We start from the raw sequence: 17,811 nt of genomic DNA on the forward strand, positions 1-17,811 counted from the left end.
AATGTCTACAAATTAAATCTGTTAGCACCGAAATTACTTTTGATTTTGGTTATAGATGTGGCTTTTAAGAAATTAAGCTCTTATGTTTTGATTAGTAACCAAAACCATATGATTCAGGGTTGTTACTGCTAAAGCTAAGATAGATAGATAGATAGATAGATAGATAGATAGATAGATAGATAGATAGATAGATAGATAGATAGATAGATAGATAGATAGATAGATAGATAGATAGATAGATAGATAGATAGATAGATAGATAGATAGATAGATAGATAGATAGATAGATAGATAGATAGATAGATAGGTACCATTTAAAAAAATATCTTCAAACAAAAGTCTTAAAAGTCCCCACTAAGAAGCATTAAATCAGTAACTTCCTCTCACAGTCTTTGAACTCAAAAAGAAAGAGAAATAATAAATTGGACTGTTTTACAACCATTTTTTTCATTTCTCCCATCTAGCTAACAAACAGTGCAAGAGCCTTTTAAATGGTTTTTGCAGCTCAGCCCAGAGGGATTAATGCAATGCGGTCGCTGGTGTTTGCTTTGTTGTGCCAATGCTCTTTATTGCCCATCTCTTTCCTCGTGGCAGGTCAGTGTGGGCAAAGCACAAGCCTCTGCGCTCAGTATACATGCTAAACATCCCTGTGGCTTGAGTCTGTGGCCGAAAAAAGCTGGCACACGCAGATGTGACAGCAGGCAATGAGCCAGGGTAGTGTTGTCCCTGTGTGGTAAACAGACACAGGCCGGTTGCAATGGCAAATATAAATGCTCAACTTTCCCTTGTGTTTTTTTTCAACCTGCTTCCAATGAACTGGACTTTTCGGGAACAATTACTGTGGCGTTTGATGTGCATAAGAGAAACTGTGCAGCTTTAATAGGTTATTTAATGGGGTTTGAGTGAAGTGTTATACTTTTCCTGCAAGGATTGAGGTGGATCGTTTGCCAGTGGACTCGCTTAAAAGTGAGTCTTTAAAATGCAAATGCTTGCTGAGCGGTCTTGTATTTATCTCAAGTCTGTATTCGATTTCTGAAGCAATTGAATCCATGTATGTGAGTGGACGGAGGCCATTTGAAAGTGGTTGCAAACGACAACCACTGTAGACCAGTCAATTTGCTCTTATACAATGGTTATAAGTCATATGGAATGGAAGCAGGAAGTGATACTTCAATTGGTGGAGTTTTGGTTTCTTGCCACTGTTGTCTCTGGTTTGTTTGGTTGGGACTGATGGACCTGTGCTTGGTGAAGTTGCTCATCAGTGGATTAGCTTTAATAGTGACATTTTCATAACACTCATCTGAACTAAAGTGAACTTACCTTTTTGTTAAAGGAATTCTTTTAATAGCTCGTTTTCAATGAGTGGTTTGCTACGGTACAGTATAGGGTCGGTATGCTTTTATGCTCGTTTCTACTTTCAAAAGGAACCAAAAAGCAAACCGTTTCATACCACTTTTTTGGGTACACTTTCGGGTACCTACAGTAGCAAAACAAAAGAGTACCAAAAGGCTAGCTAGACGCAGACCTAAAAGCCGTCTCGATCACAAACAAACCTTGTTGTCGTCTTAGGCTCCGTTTACACTAGTGCGTTTTAGTTTTAAAACGGCGTTGTAGGATGAAAACGATCCGCGTCCACACTCGCGTTTTACCCAGCGTTTCTGAACAGCTCTCCGTCCACACCAAAACGCTGAAAACGCACATCACGTGACCACACACACACTCTCGGGCAAGCGCTCCAGCATTTCTACCCAGATGAGAGCTCTGCTTGTCGGACTGCTCATCACGCATCTCCCGCTGGATCTAATCTCACTATATTTGCTAAACGTGATATTTCATTCATGTTGTTGTCTTTATCTAACGACATAGGCCAATTCCCTGACTTTGGTCATTGGAATCTATTAAGTTACTTGTTCACGGGTAACATGTTTTGGTTAAGCGCAAAGATAAGTTAATGATTAATCCAGGTACATTGACTGATCGCTTGCCTTTTATTTTCTATAAACTTATTGTATGTTATACTTTTATAATTATCGATTATTAAAACTGATATTCAACAAAAGAATATCGTATTTTCACTGAAATTGAAAGGAGGCAGTTGTTATAGGCTCCGTTTTGTTATAAATATCCACACAGTGAAGATGACGCTCATGCAGCACGGCGCCTCAACATTTCTGCTGTCTGTTAAGTTGCTAATATTAAAAAGAAAATAGGCAGTTCCTTAAATCATGTTTACGTTTTATTGTTGAGAAAGGGAAACAACGTAGCCAAGGTGATGTGAATGAAGTTATAAAGTACACTGTTCCCTTTGAAGATTTACCCGTGTCCTCGGTATGTTTTCCATATCAAACTGAGAAGGGGGAGACTGCAGCCTTGATCAAACTTGCGAAGTCTTAACTTACAAGAAGAGGATGCAAGACTGAACTGTGTGTGGGCTACTTAATATTGAGGAAAAGCCCCAATCAGATAGGCGAACGTTTGCAGCCCCGCCTCCGTTTTCAGATGTCTCCGTCTTTCCCCATCCACACTGAGACGGAGCAGCAGCGTTTTAGAATGAAAATGGCCTCTCCGGCGTTTTCAAAAAGCTCCGTTTTCGGCGCTCGAGAACTCCGGCATAGTGTGGACGGATGGCGTAACCGTAGCAAAACTTATGCGTTTTCAAACTAAAACGCACTAGTGTAAACGGGGCCTTAATGAACAGCCACAAATCCAAAATGAAGAGTAGAATCTGCCGTGTGTTCTGTTGATGTTTTTACGAGGGCGCCTAAAAGTTTGAGTGGTTTTACTTTTTTTTTTTTCAGAGAGCTTGCTTACGCTGGATATATTTAAAATAACGAACTAGAGCTGTTAATAACTTGTGCAAAAAAACAAAGGAGAAGCCTAAAAAAACCAAAGTAGAAGCCCGAAAAAAATAAAGTAGCAAGTGAATCTTTCAGGAACCTAAAACAAACATGGACAAACTGCCATGTTTAATTATCATCATCGCCTTTTGGATTATTATGAACCCAGAATGACAAAATTATTTTTTAAAAAGATGTACATGTTACATGCTCTGGTGAAGAATAAAGATGAGAGGTTTGAACTGAGCGTACTGTATATGTTCTATGTTCTGTATCATTTGTGAACCCAAATAAGGCCTAAATATAGAGAGGGTGCTCGCTGCAGAGCCATTTGAGGAGAGGTGAGCTCCAGAGAGGGGGAGCATGAGCTGTCGCTCCTCCTCCTGTAAGCTGTTTTAATGCGTACACCAACCCCACCTCTAACCCTACCCCCAGTGACATCACTCGTAGAAGAAGTGCAAAAAAGGTGGAGCTCAAGCTTAAGCTCCCCCTCTCTGGAGCTCACCTCTCCTCAAATGGCTGTGCAGCGAGCACCACTTGTAAATATATGGGGTTTTTTTTTGTAATTGGTAACATTTCAGAGACTGTAAGGGTCTGTATGTGTTCATAAATGTTGTTTCTTTACTTTTTTATTTTATATAATCATAGTAGGCTACAGTAGGCTATTTTGCATTATTATTGATCTGCAGCTATAATCAAATCCTGTTCATAGAACAGTTAGTAATTAACATTACCCATTTATTTATACAAAAGTAGTTATGTATATAAAGCATTTGTTTAGTAAGAAGTACCATTTGGCAGTGGACATACAAGCCTGATAAAGGTGACCCATTCTGTACTGTACTGTACCACTCAACGAGGCATAACAGACATTCATACTTTATTTATTCTAACACTAACTAAATCATATTGTTATGGCTTTTAAAAATATTTAAAAATATTTTCATTAATCTGCTTTGACATGAGCTGCACGGTGGCGCAGTGGGTAGCAAGTTCGCCGCACAGCAAGGTCACTGGTTTGAGCCTCGGCTGGGTCATTTCTGGGGTGTTTCTGTGTGGAGTTTGCATGTTCTCCTTGTGTTTGCATCGGTTTCCTATGGGTGTTTCCCCCACAAGTCCAAAGACATGTGGTGTAGGTTAATTGGGTAGGCTAAATTGTCGTTAGTGTATGTGTGTGAATGAGTGTGTATAGATGTTTCCCAGTGATAAGTAGCAGCTGGAAGGGCATTCGCTGCGGAAAACATGCTGAATAAGTTGACGGTTAATTCGACTGTGGCGACCCCAGATTAATAAAGGGACTAAGCCGAAAAGAAAATTATAAAAGACATTATAAAAAGTGCTATAAAAATAAAGGTGAATTGAAATGAATTACTATGTAACATAATTAACTAATATGTTTATTTGTTTATTCTTCAAAGTTTTTATCAAAAGAAACTCAAAGTGTTTTATATAGAAAATCAGATAAATTGTACAGGTATATACGTTAAAATAACTATTTACTTGTCCACTTAGAAACTAGAATTTTTACATAGTGTATGTGCACACTAATAGAAAATGTGAATGGTGCAAATGTTTATTTATGTATGTATGTATGTATGTATGTATTTATGTATTTATTTATTTATTTATTTTAAGTGTTAAATATATTAATGAAAATATGAATGAAAAAATAATGAACCAATATTATCTTAAAATAAAAAAATCTCATTCATCAGAAGTAAGTAATATGTATTTATATAGCGCATTTATTGTGGATGGCCATACACCCATGCTTTATAATCATGACAGTGAGGGGGTCTTTCCACACCACCACCAGTGTGCAGCATCCACTTGAAGTGGACAGACAGTGATAGAGCCAATTCGGTAGATGGGGATGATTGGGAGGCCATGATCTTAAAAGCCAATGGAGGTAATGTGGCCAGGACACCGGGGTTACACCCCTACTCTTTACGAGAAGTGCCATAGGATTTTTAATGACCACAGAGAGTCAGGACCTCGGTTTAACATGTTATCCGAAAGGCGGTGCCTGCTGAGAGTTTACAGTAGTGTCCCCTTCACTAGTGCTGGTTTCACTAACACTGCTTCCAACAGCAACCTAGTTTTCCTGACCAGGCTCAGCCCTGCTTAGCTTCAGTGAATAACCGGTCTTGGGCTGCAGGATGATATGGCTGTGGCATAAGTCTAATTTAAGTCTTATGATAAGTCTTATTTTGTGAACAAATACGTTTGCAGCAAAACTGTAACTAGTGGTGTGTGGTAAATATTATACAAATACACATGTGCCTCTTTCATTAAATTAAATCGGTTACACAGTTATGTAGCAACATGCTTGAGATGACAAAAAAACAATTGCCAATATGCTGGAAAATATGGTATAACTACATACGTAATTTGAAAATAACAAGGACTCACACACACACATAAACATTGAGTGCTTAAAATGCATTTATCCTCAATCTGCATTTGATTACTGAAGCAATTGGATCCATGCATGTGAGTGGACGGAATTCCCTTTAAAAGTGGTTGCAAACTTTGGTGGACCAGTCGCTTTGCTCTTAATCCACGATTGCTCATTGAAAATGCAAAACAGCTTTTTTGCTTGGCTTGGTCTCTGATAAGTTCGCAGGAAACCGATTTGTTGAAACTAGTTTGACTCACACTGTTTGGAATCGCACGCACACATCACGATCAATAAAGACAAATGTTGTTGCAAACCACAGTCGTGCTGAAGGCAACAACATTGCGCTTCCCAAGTATTGCTTCAGTTAACAAGTATCTAAGATCTACTATGGGTTTGTATAGCAAATGACGGTCCTAAGTGGAACCAACAAACCACAAGAGAACAGATCGAGTGGAATCAGACATGAATCAACCTTGAATATTAATCCTGACATGCATCTCTTAGCAGTAGCCTCAGAGTTTATGAAATTGTTTCTGTAAACTGTCACATATTTATTTGTTGTTACTGTAAATGCAGACACTTGTCTATAGAGAAACGTCAAAACATTTGTGAGGGAAAACTTTTCTTCCCGGCATGTTTGGATAATTGTCGCTTTGAGCACTCGTGTGTTGAAAGTTTGCTTCGCAGGCTTAGGAGATTCTCTGTAGAGTTACAATGAGTGCATGTTTGCTATCTGTATGTATGTTAAACATGACCTGACCTTGGTTTGTTTAAATTAATAGTGAATTAGGGGCCAGGAAGTCGGATGTACAGAAATGGTTTTGTTTATATGACATACTCCACTATACTTGAGTTTTCAGTGTCTCTTGATACTTTAGATGTCATGCTTTTATAATGATTTGTCACACAGGTATTATTTTTTCTTATTAAATTTGAAAATAACCTATTAAACTGCATGCAGAAAAATACACTACCTGACAAAAGTCTTGTCGCCGATACAAGTATAAGGAAGAAAAAATAATAACTTCTAGTTGATCATTTGGTATCAGAAGTGGCTTATATGAAAAGCAAAGACCTCTAGATTAAGCTTATTTTACCAAAATAAAATATTTATGCCCTGTTATACCCCAATATGCCCTGATTTTTACAGTAAGTTCTGACTTTGCTGAGACAAAAGTTTTGTCACTTAACAGAAATAATGGACAGTATAGAAATTAAAGTCATGGTGCAGTGTAAAAAGAATGAATATTGTGTATGACTCTCATGAGCTTAGACGACTGCATCCATACAACTTTGCAATGACTCAAATAACTTCTTTAAAAAAGTCATCTGGAATGACACTCCGAAAGTTCATCAAGACTCATTGGATCCATCTTTAATGCCTCTCAGTCCATACGGGCTCTAGGTCTTCAGCAGTATTTATGATGATTGGGATGCAGTTACATAGATGATTCATCTGAAAAATCTACCTTCTGCCACTTTTCCAAATTATCAACTTATTATTTGTAGCTCTTACTACGGGGTTTGATGGGGAAGACTTTTGTCAGGTCGTGTAGCTATAAGCAGTGATATCCAAAGGATAATCAGGCCGATGCTGAGCTAGAACAGTAAATAGAAAAGAAACCGTATGTAGATTAATGAGAGCACATGTTTTTTTGCGATCATATGATTTCTTGATCACTTGGGTCGTTGTATTCCAAAGGAACAATGCAGATGTTAAAACTTTGAAATTTTGGCGTATTAACATGGGATAAATTAATAAAAGACAGCAGATTACCATACTTATTTCTACAGTGTTTTAGAGGTAAATTTCTGGCAACCACAGCTGCCAGTTTTTTATTTTTTTATTTTTTATTTTATTTATTTATTTTTTATGGTATGTAAATGATTCAGACTTTTTGGTGAGACTTAACAAACGCATTTAGTTGTAAGAATTGGGCTGAAAGATAATGGCGAGTTCAGACTGCATGATTTTCAAAGTAGTCGTGTCACAGATGTTTTCACACTGCATTACTATCTGTGCTTGCATTTCGTCGCTGCTTTGTTTACACTGCAAGATGGATTGGCGACAGGGGCTTTCAGATTGCATGACTTTACTATAGGAAGAATCGCTGACAACTTAGTCCAAACTACGTCTCACAGCCAAAAACACGTAGTATATCTTTTGTTATTAACTACATAATGAGAAAGAAGCCTTTAATGGGGTAGAACATGTACATGTTTGCTCGCCTGGGTTTAAAGGGAATTAGCCATTTCTCCTCAACGTTGATAATAAACGAATTTCTTTCTGTATGAAACGTCAAACAGACACGGTTGCTCCAGAGTCCTGTTAAACCTCCACTAGTTTTTCCTCCATTTCGTGGGTCCAAATAAACCGAAAAAGAGCACTTTTACCTTCTCCCCCAGCCTCCCGCTGGCCTGCAGCAGGTATACACACACGCACACACAAGTGAAAGCTGCTCTCTCATTGGCTGTAGGCGATGGCTGATGTTATTTTCAGTCAAAACTCAATTCACACAGCATGATTTGAATCGCCGACAGCTCCACATATTTAGCATGCCAAATATCTCGCAGGCATCGGCGACTCATCTGCGATTCTCTCAGATCGCGTCTTTGAAAGTTCATACTGTGTGATTGTCACTCACGTGCACGAGCAGCGATTTGCCTGTAATTTCAGGCATTTGTCGGCGATTTCTCAAAACCTGTCGGCGAGCCAAAATCGGGGCTAAAATCATGCAGTCTGAACTAGGCATAAGTGTCACCTCAGTTATTTTTATTATTATTATTATTATTTTTATTATTATTTTATTACACTAAACATTAAAACAGCTTGTTCGGTTATAATGTTGTTTTTCATTTACTTTGGCATGACAGACAGGGAAAGTGATGGAAAGTAACAAATGTGATGTTATCTGAATCAACATAAACAAATAAACATAACATCAACAAAGCAAATTTTTTAAACTTTATAGCCATTTTTGTGACAAAACAAATCATATTTCTGGAACACTATGGATCACCATGTCCAGCCTTCCCAGCCCATCAGACACAGGATGTTAATATGAAGCCAGATTGACGTTGTAAACTAACATCATGGGATAATGCATTTTGAGTGGAAATAAAATTGAATTTTGGTTGCTATACCTGATGAATATATGTCAGTGTTTGACGTCAATATGATGCTGGTTTAAGACGTTGGCTCAATATTGGATTTTGGTCACTTTCCAACACAACCTAAAATCAACCAAATATTAACGTCATTTGATGTTGTTCTTGGACATCAAAATACTGAATTGTCCACGTCTGCATCGCAGTGCACTGAAGAAACAATTAATTTTGACACCCCTATTACATATGCAAGTGTTGTGAATTAGTTTGTTGAAAAGTTTTCATAAGAAATTCAAATGTGCGTATAAATACAAAAAAAAAAAAAAAAAACATGCAATTATTAGTGAATGAGACACAGCGTTTTCAAATTTAGCATGACCCAAGGAATTCATTAAAATCTAGAAAATGATTAGCAAAACTAGTCATTTTCAAATAGTGTGACTTGGAGGGAATGCTTTTCCTAAATTAGACTTGGGATTTTCAATGTGTTGTCACTCCCTTTACTCTGACTTATTCCCTTATTTATCAGGGGTCTCTACAGCAGAATAAACCAACCATTTATTTTTGCAGTTTATTGTTTTATAATGAATACATTTTCACATAAATCCATGCAAAAACAGAACAAAAAGTAAAAAGCAGCTCATTACCCGGTTCTTGCACTGTAATTTACACACGCAACTCAGACGATATATCATTTCAACATACTAAAAATGTCCATAAAAGTCATTTTGTTGAACCTTTTAACATCAGAAGTTGTTGTTGGAGAGATGAAGGTCCCATAAATCAGTTTGAAAACATACATTAAATGCACAGAAAATACCCATAAATCAGAAGTTGCGGCAAACGTTAATTAACAGAAATAATTTACAATGCAAGGCTAGAAATATTGATTAGGATAAGGATTATTAAGAGTCTTTACACCCAAACCTCTACACCCCTGAATTGTGCTGTACATAAGTTGAAGAGCTCCATATGGTTGTTGCTGAAATTAAACCCATCCAACATATTGCATTTATACCGGCCCTCTCTTTTAATTGCGCAGGCTTCTTAAGTCCATCTGTTCTCCTTGGGGCATAGAGGATGTGTATGAAATATATCTACTGCAGATCTGCTGTTATCAAAACCAAAGCAGAGCCAGAGCAGAAGGACTGCAGGCATCTTCAGTATGATGTACTGTAGGTTTATGCTTGAGCTGCATCTTGACTTTACCTCAGTAATATTCTCAACAACAGATATGTGAGCAGTAATATGTGTTCACTGGGATGTACAATGCTGCTTTTGGTCTGGCTACAATTGCAATAGGATTTTATGAGGTTTTGACATACCTACAACATAATAGCAAACACATTACTTAATATATTGATTTAACAAAGGCTATGCACTATAGTAAACAGCTTGTTAGCCTAAGGTAGCTCTTTATAGATAACATAGCCTCTGAAAGTTTGACTTGATGCTTAAATTGTAATCTTTTATAGTGTATATATATTACACAGTTGTCAAACATAAAGGTTAAATGGTTTTTATGCTCTTACAAAACAGCTTGTCCTCAGAACTAATATACAATACACATGATCGATTAATAGCAGACTAATGTGTCAGCCTTTTAGCCAGTATAACTTTTGTAGACAAAACAAAATGACCTTTAAACTTCAGCATTGAAATTAAATGTATACAACTGTGTTAGCAGTTAGCTAAATATTTACACAGTGATTTTTATTCATCTGTTGTCTGCATGTCATTGGTTTATTTTTAAATTTATGGAACAAAAGTGTTCTTAAAAAAACTATTTGATGATCACAAAACAAAACTCGAAGCATCTCTAGCTGGCCATCTTCATCCAATCTCTTATATCATATGGAGTTTATTGATTGTTAGCCAGTTAATCTGCTAGCTAGACTAAAAATAAATAAATAAATAAATAATAATGATAATAATTTGTTTCATAAGAAAAAATGACCATATTTTTATGTATTTGCTGTGTTTAATATAATTGCTTTTAAGTGTGCTGCTGTTGAAACATTTAGCATTTATATCCCACAAACCAGTGCCAGCCTTATGTTTGGAACAAAATACATTTTTCCGGTGGCCCGGCAAGTATGCATGCTACCAACAAGTTAAATCGTTACAAACCAATGTGATTTTGATTAATCAGTTGTTTGGTTTATTCTCCATTGCATTGGATTGGAAGATTGTGTTTTTAATCCCTCCAAACCACAAGTTTATTATCACGAAACAGTAAAAGTAGGATCTCCATTCGCTGACCGTCATTCATTCTCATGTCCCAAGTGTTTGATTCTTTGCAGATTTATTATTTAGCATGCTAGCTAGGTTAAATGTCATTTTACAGTACAATAGTTTTGTGCATTACTTTTTTATTGTGCATCTATAATATGAATATAATTACAATTAATTCTTATTGAATTTGAATGTACTACAGTTACAACACTTCATATTTGCATCCCTCAAAACCAGTGCCAGTGTTTGGAACAACAAAAGACATTTTTCCAGTGGCCTGGCAAATATGCTCATTAGCAATAGGCTAAATCATTACAAACCAGCGTGACTTTGATTCATCAGTTGGTTGTATATCATTGATTTATTCTCCATAGTCTTGAACTGGAAAACTGTGTTTTTTTTTTATTCCTCCAAACCACAAGTTTATTATCCCAAAACAGTAAAAGTAGTCTATCTAGCTGCTTAACATCATCTATTCTCATGTCTAAAGAGTTTATTGATTTTTTTTGCAGGTTTATAATTTAGTCTGCTATATAGGCCATATTTTGAAGCTCCTTTACACAAAACAAATTTACCCTTTAACTTTGTACTATGGAATCTTGAATTTAGAGGTTCAGAAAAATGACAATATTTATGTGTATTTATTTTTAGTTATGTATTTGTAAAAAACTAAAATTATATTTACATTATTTTTTATTAATTTAAAATGTGCTGCACTTACAACACATTAATATTCCTCAAACCTGTACCAGTGTTTGAACCAGGGATGCTCATAATAACTGAAAGGGCGTGTTTTAAACGATTAGTTCTATCAGTTTAACAATTAAAAAATATTATCTTTTTTTTTTTTTTTTGGCTGCATAAATTTGCAACACATATTTGCTAATTCGCGGGACGGTAACATGTTGCAACCACATGTGCCTACAGACATATTTTGCCAAGGAAGCAAAATGAAAGAAGAATATTGCTGGTCACAGTTTGAGACAGATGAGTTGGTGCCAAACCAGCGCTGATGCTGATGCCTCTGTCTTGGATCCATGTCATAAACACCTCCATTTATTTGACTAATTTGAGAAAAAAAAGCCACAAAACAAAACTTTCTGAAATGTCCACTTCCTTGGAAACAAGCCAGCCACAAGTCAGGGTGTCGGGATGTTCTCTCCATCAGAAGGCACTACGGCAACGCCCATAAACACAACAAATAAGCTACAGTTGTCATGATTTAGTGTACAACCAACAAACCAACCTTGTTTTCCATTTGGAAAATTAATAATAGCCTACATCAGGGATGTCAAACTCAATTCCTGGATCGCCACAACTCTGCACAGTTTAGTTCCAAACCTAATTAAACACACCTGATCAAACTAATTTAGTCCTTCAGGCTTGCTTGAAACCTACAGGTAAGTGTGTTAGAGCAGTGTTGGAACTAAACTGTGCAGGGCTGCGACCTTCCAGAAATTGAGTTTGACATCCCTGGTCTACATAATCTGCGAATCAAACAAATCCAAAGATTTTGTAGATTTTTGCATAATGATAACTCAACACCAATCTTATAAAAAGCTTATAAAACATGTAGGCAAGTTAATGCAATATCATAAGTAAACAACAAAATTGTTATATGTATGCTATAGTAGCCTATACTTTACAAAAAGTCAACACATGAGCCTTGTCATTGTCTTTCATCACACGCACATGAACCAAAAGTGAAAGAGGAAATAAAAGCACACAAGCTCTAAGGATCAATCAGATTCTTAAGACTTAATCTTTAAAATAATGACTTCTATTTAAAAAATTGACAGAGGTACAGTATTTGAAGAAAAAGCATGTGATGGGAAAAACAGCCTTTGCTGGTTCTTAAAAAAAAGATTCAGTCAAGTGTTTTAGTTTTGTAATTTAAATGTATTATTTAAGTGAAAAATATCTAGGGCATGACTATTTATTTTATTCTTTTTATTTAGTTTAGATTTTTTTTCTGTGCTGTTGGAAAACTGCAGGTGTGTGAAGATCTTCTGTTATGTTCTGTTGTTAATATGTCCACATGTTAAAATAAACTAGTAATTTAAAATGCAATATTTAATATGTTTGACACAAAATAGACTCCTCAATTATTTAAAAGATTAAATAATAATTTAATATTAATATGACAGTTAACCATTATATTTGTTTAATGAGTGGCAGTTGTCGGCAGCCAATATTAACTGAAATGAGCATCCCCAGTTTTGACCAGACAAAAAAAAAATAATAATAATTTTTCCAGTGGCCCGGCAAGTATGCACATTAGCAACACACTAAATCATTACAAACCAATGTGATTTTGATTAATCTGTTGTTTGTATATCATTGGTTTATTTTCCGTAGCCTTGAACTGAAAGACTGTATTTTTAATCCTCCCCAAACCACAAGTTTATTATCACAAAACACAGTAATACCAGAATCTCTAGCTGCTCGTCGTCATCCATTCTCGGATCCCCAGCGTTTATTGATTGTTACTTCAAAACCCTTTAACCACTTCTAAACGTCTAGCGCAGTGTTCACAAATAAAAAGTTCAGTCCTTGCCGCCATCCGGACTTTCATCCCAAAGAACTGTGGTTTTCAGTGTTTTTCTAATTTCTCTTAAAAAAATAATTGGCGCTCATTATAACAGATATGGCACAGTTTTGTAACCATAAGTTTGTGAAAAGGAGCAAAATTCAAAGCTAATGTACTGTTTCTTGTGCGTGTGTGCCATAGCGTCACCCTGTCTGGGCATCGGATGTGAAGCCCATCAGAGGCACGAGCCCCCAGACGGCCAGACGTGCTCTACAACTCCAGGACTCACTTTTCTCCAAAGAACTGGAAAACATGGGCAAACATCTTGCCGGTAGGTTTTTAACACACAGACACCCACATGCATATAAAAAAGCAGGCCACCTTTCTATTACAGCCTGACACTGTCAAAGGCCACACGTGTGCATGTCTGCCTGCAAACTCCAAAACGAAGGCGTCTCATTGGCTAATTAAAAGCTGATCCACCTATTAAAAATATTTCATGAAAAATGGTGACCGTCTTTGATTTGTTTAATAATGCCACCGCTGCATTAGCTTGTTAGAGTCACTGTAAAGTGACAAATCCCTGTCTGCAGATGATCAAACTCAGCCGGCGGTTTGATCTTGCAGACCTCTGAAAGACGTTTTTGTGTGTGATGCTCGTTCATTTGGTTACCGCTTGAAAGCACTGGGCAAAACCAAAGGCACAAACAGCACCAAGAGCTGCAACATGTGTCGTGCAGTTGTTTGTTTACGCATGTACTGCTTTTTTTATTTCGCTTCGCTGTCGCACACCGAATACATTTGAAACATGTTAAGTATTTAAGAAGGCCACTCTCACTAAGCCATCAGGGCAGCAGCTGTGTGTGTGTGTGTGTGTGCGCATTTAAACATGAATAGTTAACAACATTAGCAAAGTAGATATGAATATTTAGGATTTGCATGCATTTTTTTATAATCTGAAAATAATATAATCATGTTTGATACTATATATATATATATATATATATGGGCTCAAAACTAACCTTTTTGCTTGGTAGCACTGGTGCTCCTAACTTAAAAAATTTAAGTGCATCAGCCAAAATTTAGTCGCACCCACCAATTATATATATATATACATATATATATATATATCCAAGCGTGAGGAAAATATGTCTCAACGAAATCCTATTCTCACAAGAAAATAGATTTTTATAACATAACTGAGTGATCAAAAGGTACTCGGACCGCTCACTGGCCCTGCACCCTCTGCTTGAAATGAATGTATCTGTTAACGATATAACTCTGCTGTTCTCACAGGTGGTGTCTGATATTGCACTGCAATGTTTTTGACACATACTGTACCTTATTATGCATACGTCATGTTAATAGCAATACTGGTCTTTTTATGAGCAGCGATATTAATTTACTCAGTGCAAGCCCGTTTGCGATGGTGTACGTTGTGTTGAATTTTACATATAGCTGCTACTTGCACGGCAGACAGCATCTGGCGATTATATGAAGGATTAAACAGAAGCTTTCATGCTAGATGTGGCAAGCAGTTACCAGAAAAAAAAATCCATTACACAGACTTTTCATAGCAGACTTGAAGCCAATGGAAGTCTTTTATCCACTCTTCGAAAAGTGTAGAAGGTGGATTAACTTCAGCACATGATCACTAGTAAGATGTGTCATTATTTGTAGCTTTAAATGCCATGGTTTCTAAAACAAAATCTGTCAGTGTTATCTTGATTCTCATCTTCATCGCTTTACAATTTTTCGCGGTAGTAGCTCTCTCTGTCATCCCAAGCCAAACGGCTTTGATTGAGTGATTGACAGCTGATATTTCAGTTCTAGAGCAGTGGGCCAATAAGATAAGCGCAAAGGCAGGGCAAGCATTACAGACTTGTCATTTTTTACTGCAGCAAGTTGACATGACAACTGTTTTAAACCATTCCTGAGCGCTGCGTTTAGCGTTTCAAGTGCAGAGATGCATTCTGCGTGAATGTCTCCCAAATCCTGTGGTGAACATTTTGCAGTAAAAACTGGTTGCACACAGTTGCACACAGTTTTCTTTTACTGCAGACTAGTTCAGTAAAAAGAAAGAAAGAAGAAATGTCCACACGTGTTTAATGTTTTTGCCTTTTCGCAAACACAACAGTAATCTGGTAGTGATTTTGCTGCTTTTCGGGCTTAATTATTGGGATGTCCTGATTAAACAGAGTAATACTGGGAAATCTCTGTAGACTGATGGCATTTCCTGCCGTTCTACCTTATAATCCTAAAATTTGAACGAAATCATCTTTGTCATCACTTTTAGATTTTACGCTAGAGAATAATTCAAATACTAGCTTTTAAATGACGTTGGTGAATTAGTAATGGCTTCTGCTGTTCTGACGTCAGCTGCAGATGTGAATGAATGGCTGAAGAAAGTAGTTCCTCATACAAAAGTATTTTTTAGACTCTCCGTGTTTAATTTACTTTTTATATATGCACAATTATGCCGTCAAACTGTTGTATAAATGCAACATCACACTTGTAGCAGTGCAATATGGCTGTATGTCGTCACTGGTAGCCAGTGCATGCCTTCCAGCAGTGCCAATATACAGCCATATCGCTTTGCTACTTGTGTAATATTGCTCATATGTATTATGCATGGCACGATAACCGATTTCAAAGTTTTCCGTGTTTTGGAAAAGTCAAGGTTTTAAAAACGCTAAAATTTTCAGTTCCTAAGGTATATTTAAAGCTTTTTTAAATGTATTTTTTAGAAATCTGTGCTTTTGAAAGTAATAAAGCTAGCACAACTCAAAGTGTTCCCAAATATTTAAAAAGTACTTATTTTAGAGCAGTAATCACTATACTGTAAAAATCATGAAACCATGTTTTATTAGGTATGAAAAATGTATTGTGAAAACACATAGATTATTCATAGATTGTTCACACATTCTCACTGTAAACAGATAAGCATACATGAATGTGTGTGTGTGGTAAGTCTGTATGTGTTTGTTTCTAGTGTGCTTGTTATTCCGTGACTGAGTCATAGGAAAGCATATTCTGACATCACTTTGCGGTAAAAGTCACCCCTGCTCTCAGATGGCATTGATTTAAAGCTGTTTGTCTGTTGAGTTATATCTGAACAGAGCCATCCCATAAGGCCAGGCATTAGCCTCATTCAACAGCCTAATTTACCCCTTTCATGCTTTTATTAGCTGTTAATGTTCTCCGTGTTGAAAGCCAGGCTTCTTCTTTTATCTCATTATTACCTCAATTATGTGGTTAACTAAATCCTCAGACTCCTTTTTAATTTACAATCCTGCTGCGTTGTTTTGTTTTTAGGAATTTAAGAGCTTGATATTTGACTTCTGCCCAAAGAACAACATTATTGGCTGCTTTTTAATGGCAGAGAAAAGCTTTCCGCCACTTTTGGATAAATAAAGCATCACTTTCAGCTTGCTGGAATTCCTCAGATCTTTCTCTTTTTGTGAGATGAGCTGTGGCCACCGTTGATGTGTAGGGGAAAAAAGTCAGGAATCAATAAGGTTGCATATGTTCCAAATGACGAGTTTGCGTGCTTAAGGACAGCAGCCTTGTGGGAAGCGTATTTGCCTTTTTTATTTTGATCAAGAGCTGTTTATAATAGATTAGATGTGCTGCTTCTTGTTAACGCTCTAAAGTCAACCCTCCTCCGCTTTGGTACTTGTTTTATTTTTACGGTCATTATATACAGTGGAGATTCAAATCTGAGAACAACCTTTAATTTAATGAAGCACAGTATAAAATGGTTAAAGGGATACACTTACTAGCCACTTTATTAGGTACACCTGACCAACTGCTCAATGCGCAAAATTTCAGCCAATCAATGGCCAGACTGGTTCCAGCTTATAGAAAGTCAACAGTAACTCAAATTACCACTCGTTACAACAGAAGTATGCAAAAAAGCATATCTGAATGCACAACATGTCAAACCTTGAGGCGTATGGGCAACAGAAAACCACACCAGGTGCCACTTCTTTCAGCGAAGAACAGGAAACTGAGGCTACAATTCACACAGTCTCACCAAAATTGGACAATAGAAGATTAGAAAAATGTTACCTGGTCTGATGAGCCTTGATTTCTGCTGCGACATTCAGGTGGTTGGGTCAGAAATTGGCATCAACAACATGAAAGCATGGATGCATTCTGCCTCGTATCAACGGTTCAGGCTGGTGGTGGTGGTGTAATGCTGTAGGGGATATTTTCATGGCCTTTAGTACCAATTGAGCATCGTGTCAACGCCACAGCCTACCTGGTCCCATCTTCTAATGGCTACTTCTAGCAGGATAACGCCCCATGTCATAAAACGAGAATCATCTCAAACTAGTTTCTTGCATATAACAAGGAGTTCACTGTACTTAAATGGCCTAGTAAGGTGTAGCTGATTAAATAGTGTAGTGAGTGTAGATCACCTAAAAATCTAAAATATCATTCAGTTTACTCTTTCTCAAGTTATTCCAAACCTTTATGAGTTTGTTTTTCTTCTTCAGTTGCACACAAAACAAGATATTTTGAAAAAAGCTGGAAACCTGTAACCTTTGACTTTCACAGTATTTGTTTTTCCCACTATGAAAGTAATTGGTCACCAATTTCCAGCTTTCTTCGAAATATATTGTTTTGTGTTGCACAGAAGAAAAAAAACTTTAGGGACAAAAAGCCCTGTCACACAGCAAAAACCAGAAAAGCAA

General features: G+C 36.8%; 2 protein-coding genes across 4 annotated transcripts in view; both read left to right on the forward strand.

Moving 5' to 3' along the window:
* Positions 1-17,811, forward strand: part of zgc:162928 — a 194,759-nt gene that overhangs the window by 151,407 nt on the left and 25,541 nt on the right. For all 3 annotated transcript variants that reach the window (NM_001430954.1, XM_087308715.1, XM_087308716.1), the window contains 1 exon segment: positions 13,313-13,442. In NM_001430954.1, coding sequence (NP_001417883.1) covers positions 13,313-13,442 — 130 coding nt within the window.
* The window catches only part of LOC147838022 (uncharacterized), a 168,167-nt gene that overhangs the window by 91,983 nt on the left and 58,373 nt on the right, over positions 1-17,811 (forward strand). The gene's annotated exons all lie outside the window — the stretch shown is intronic.

This window comes from Danio rerio, chromosome 24, assembly GCF_052040795.2.
Source record: "Danio rerio strain M-AB ecotype USA chromosome 24, GRCz13ab, whole genome shotgun sequence".
Taxonomy (NCBI): Eukaryota; Metazoa; Chordata; class Actinopteri; order Cypriniformes; family Danionidae; genus Danio; species Danio rerio.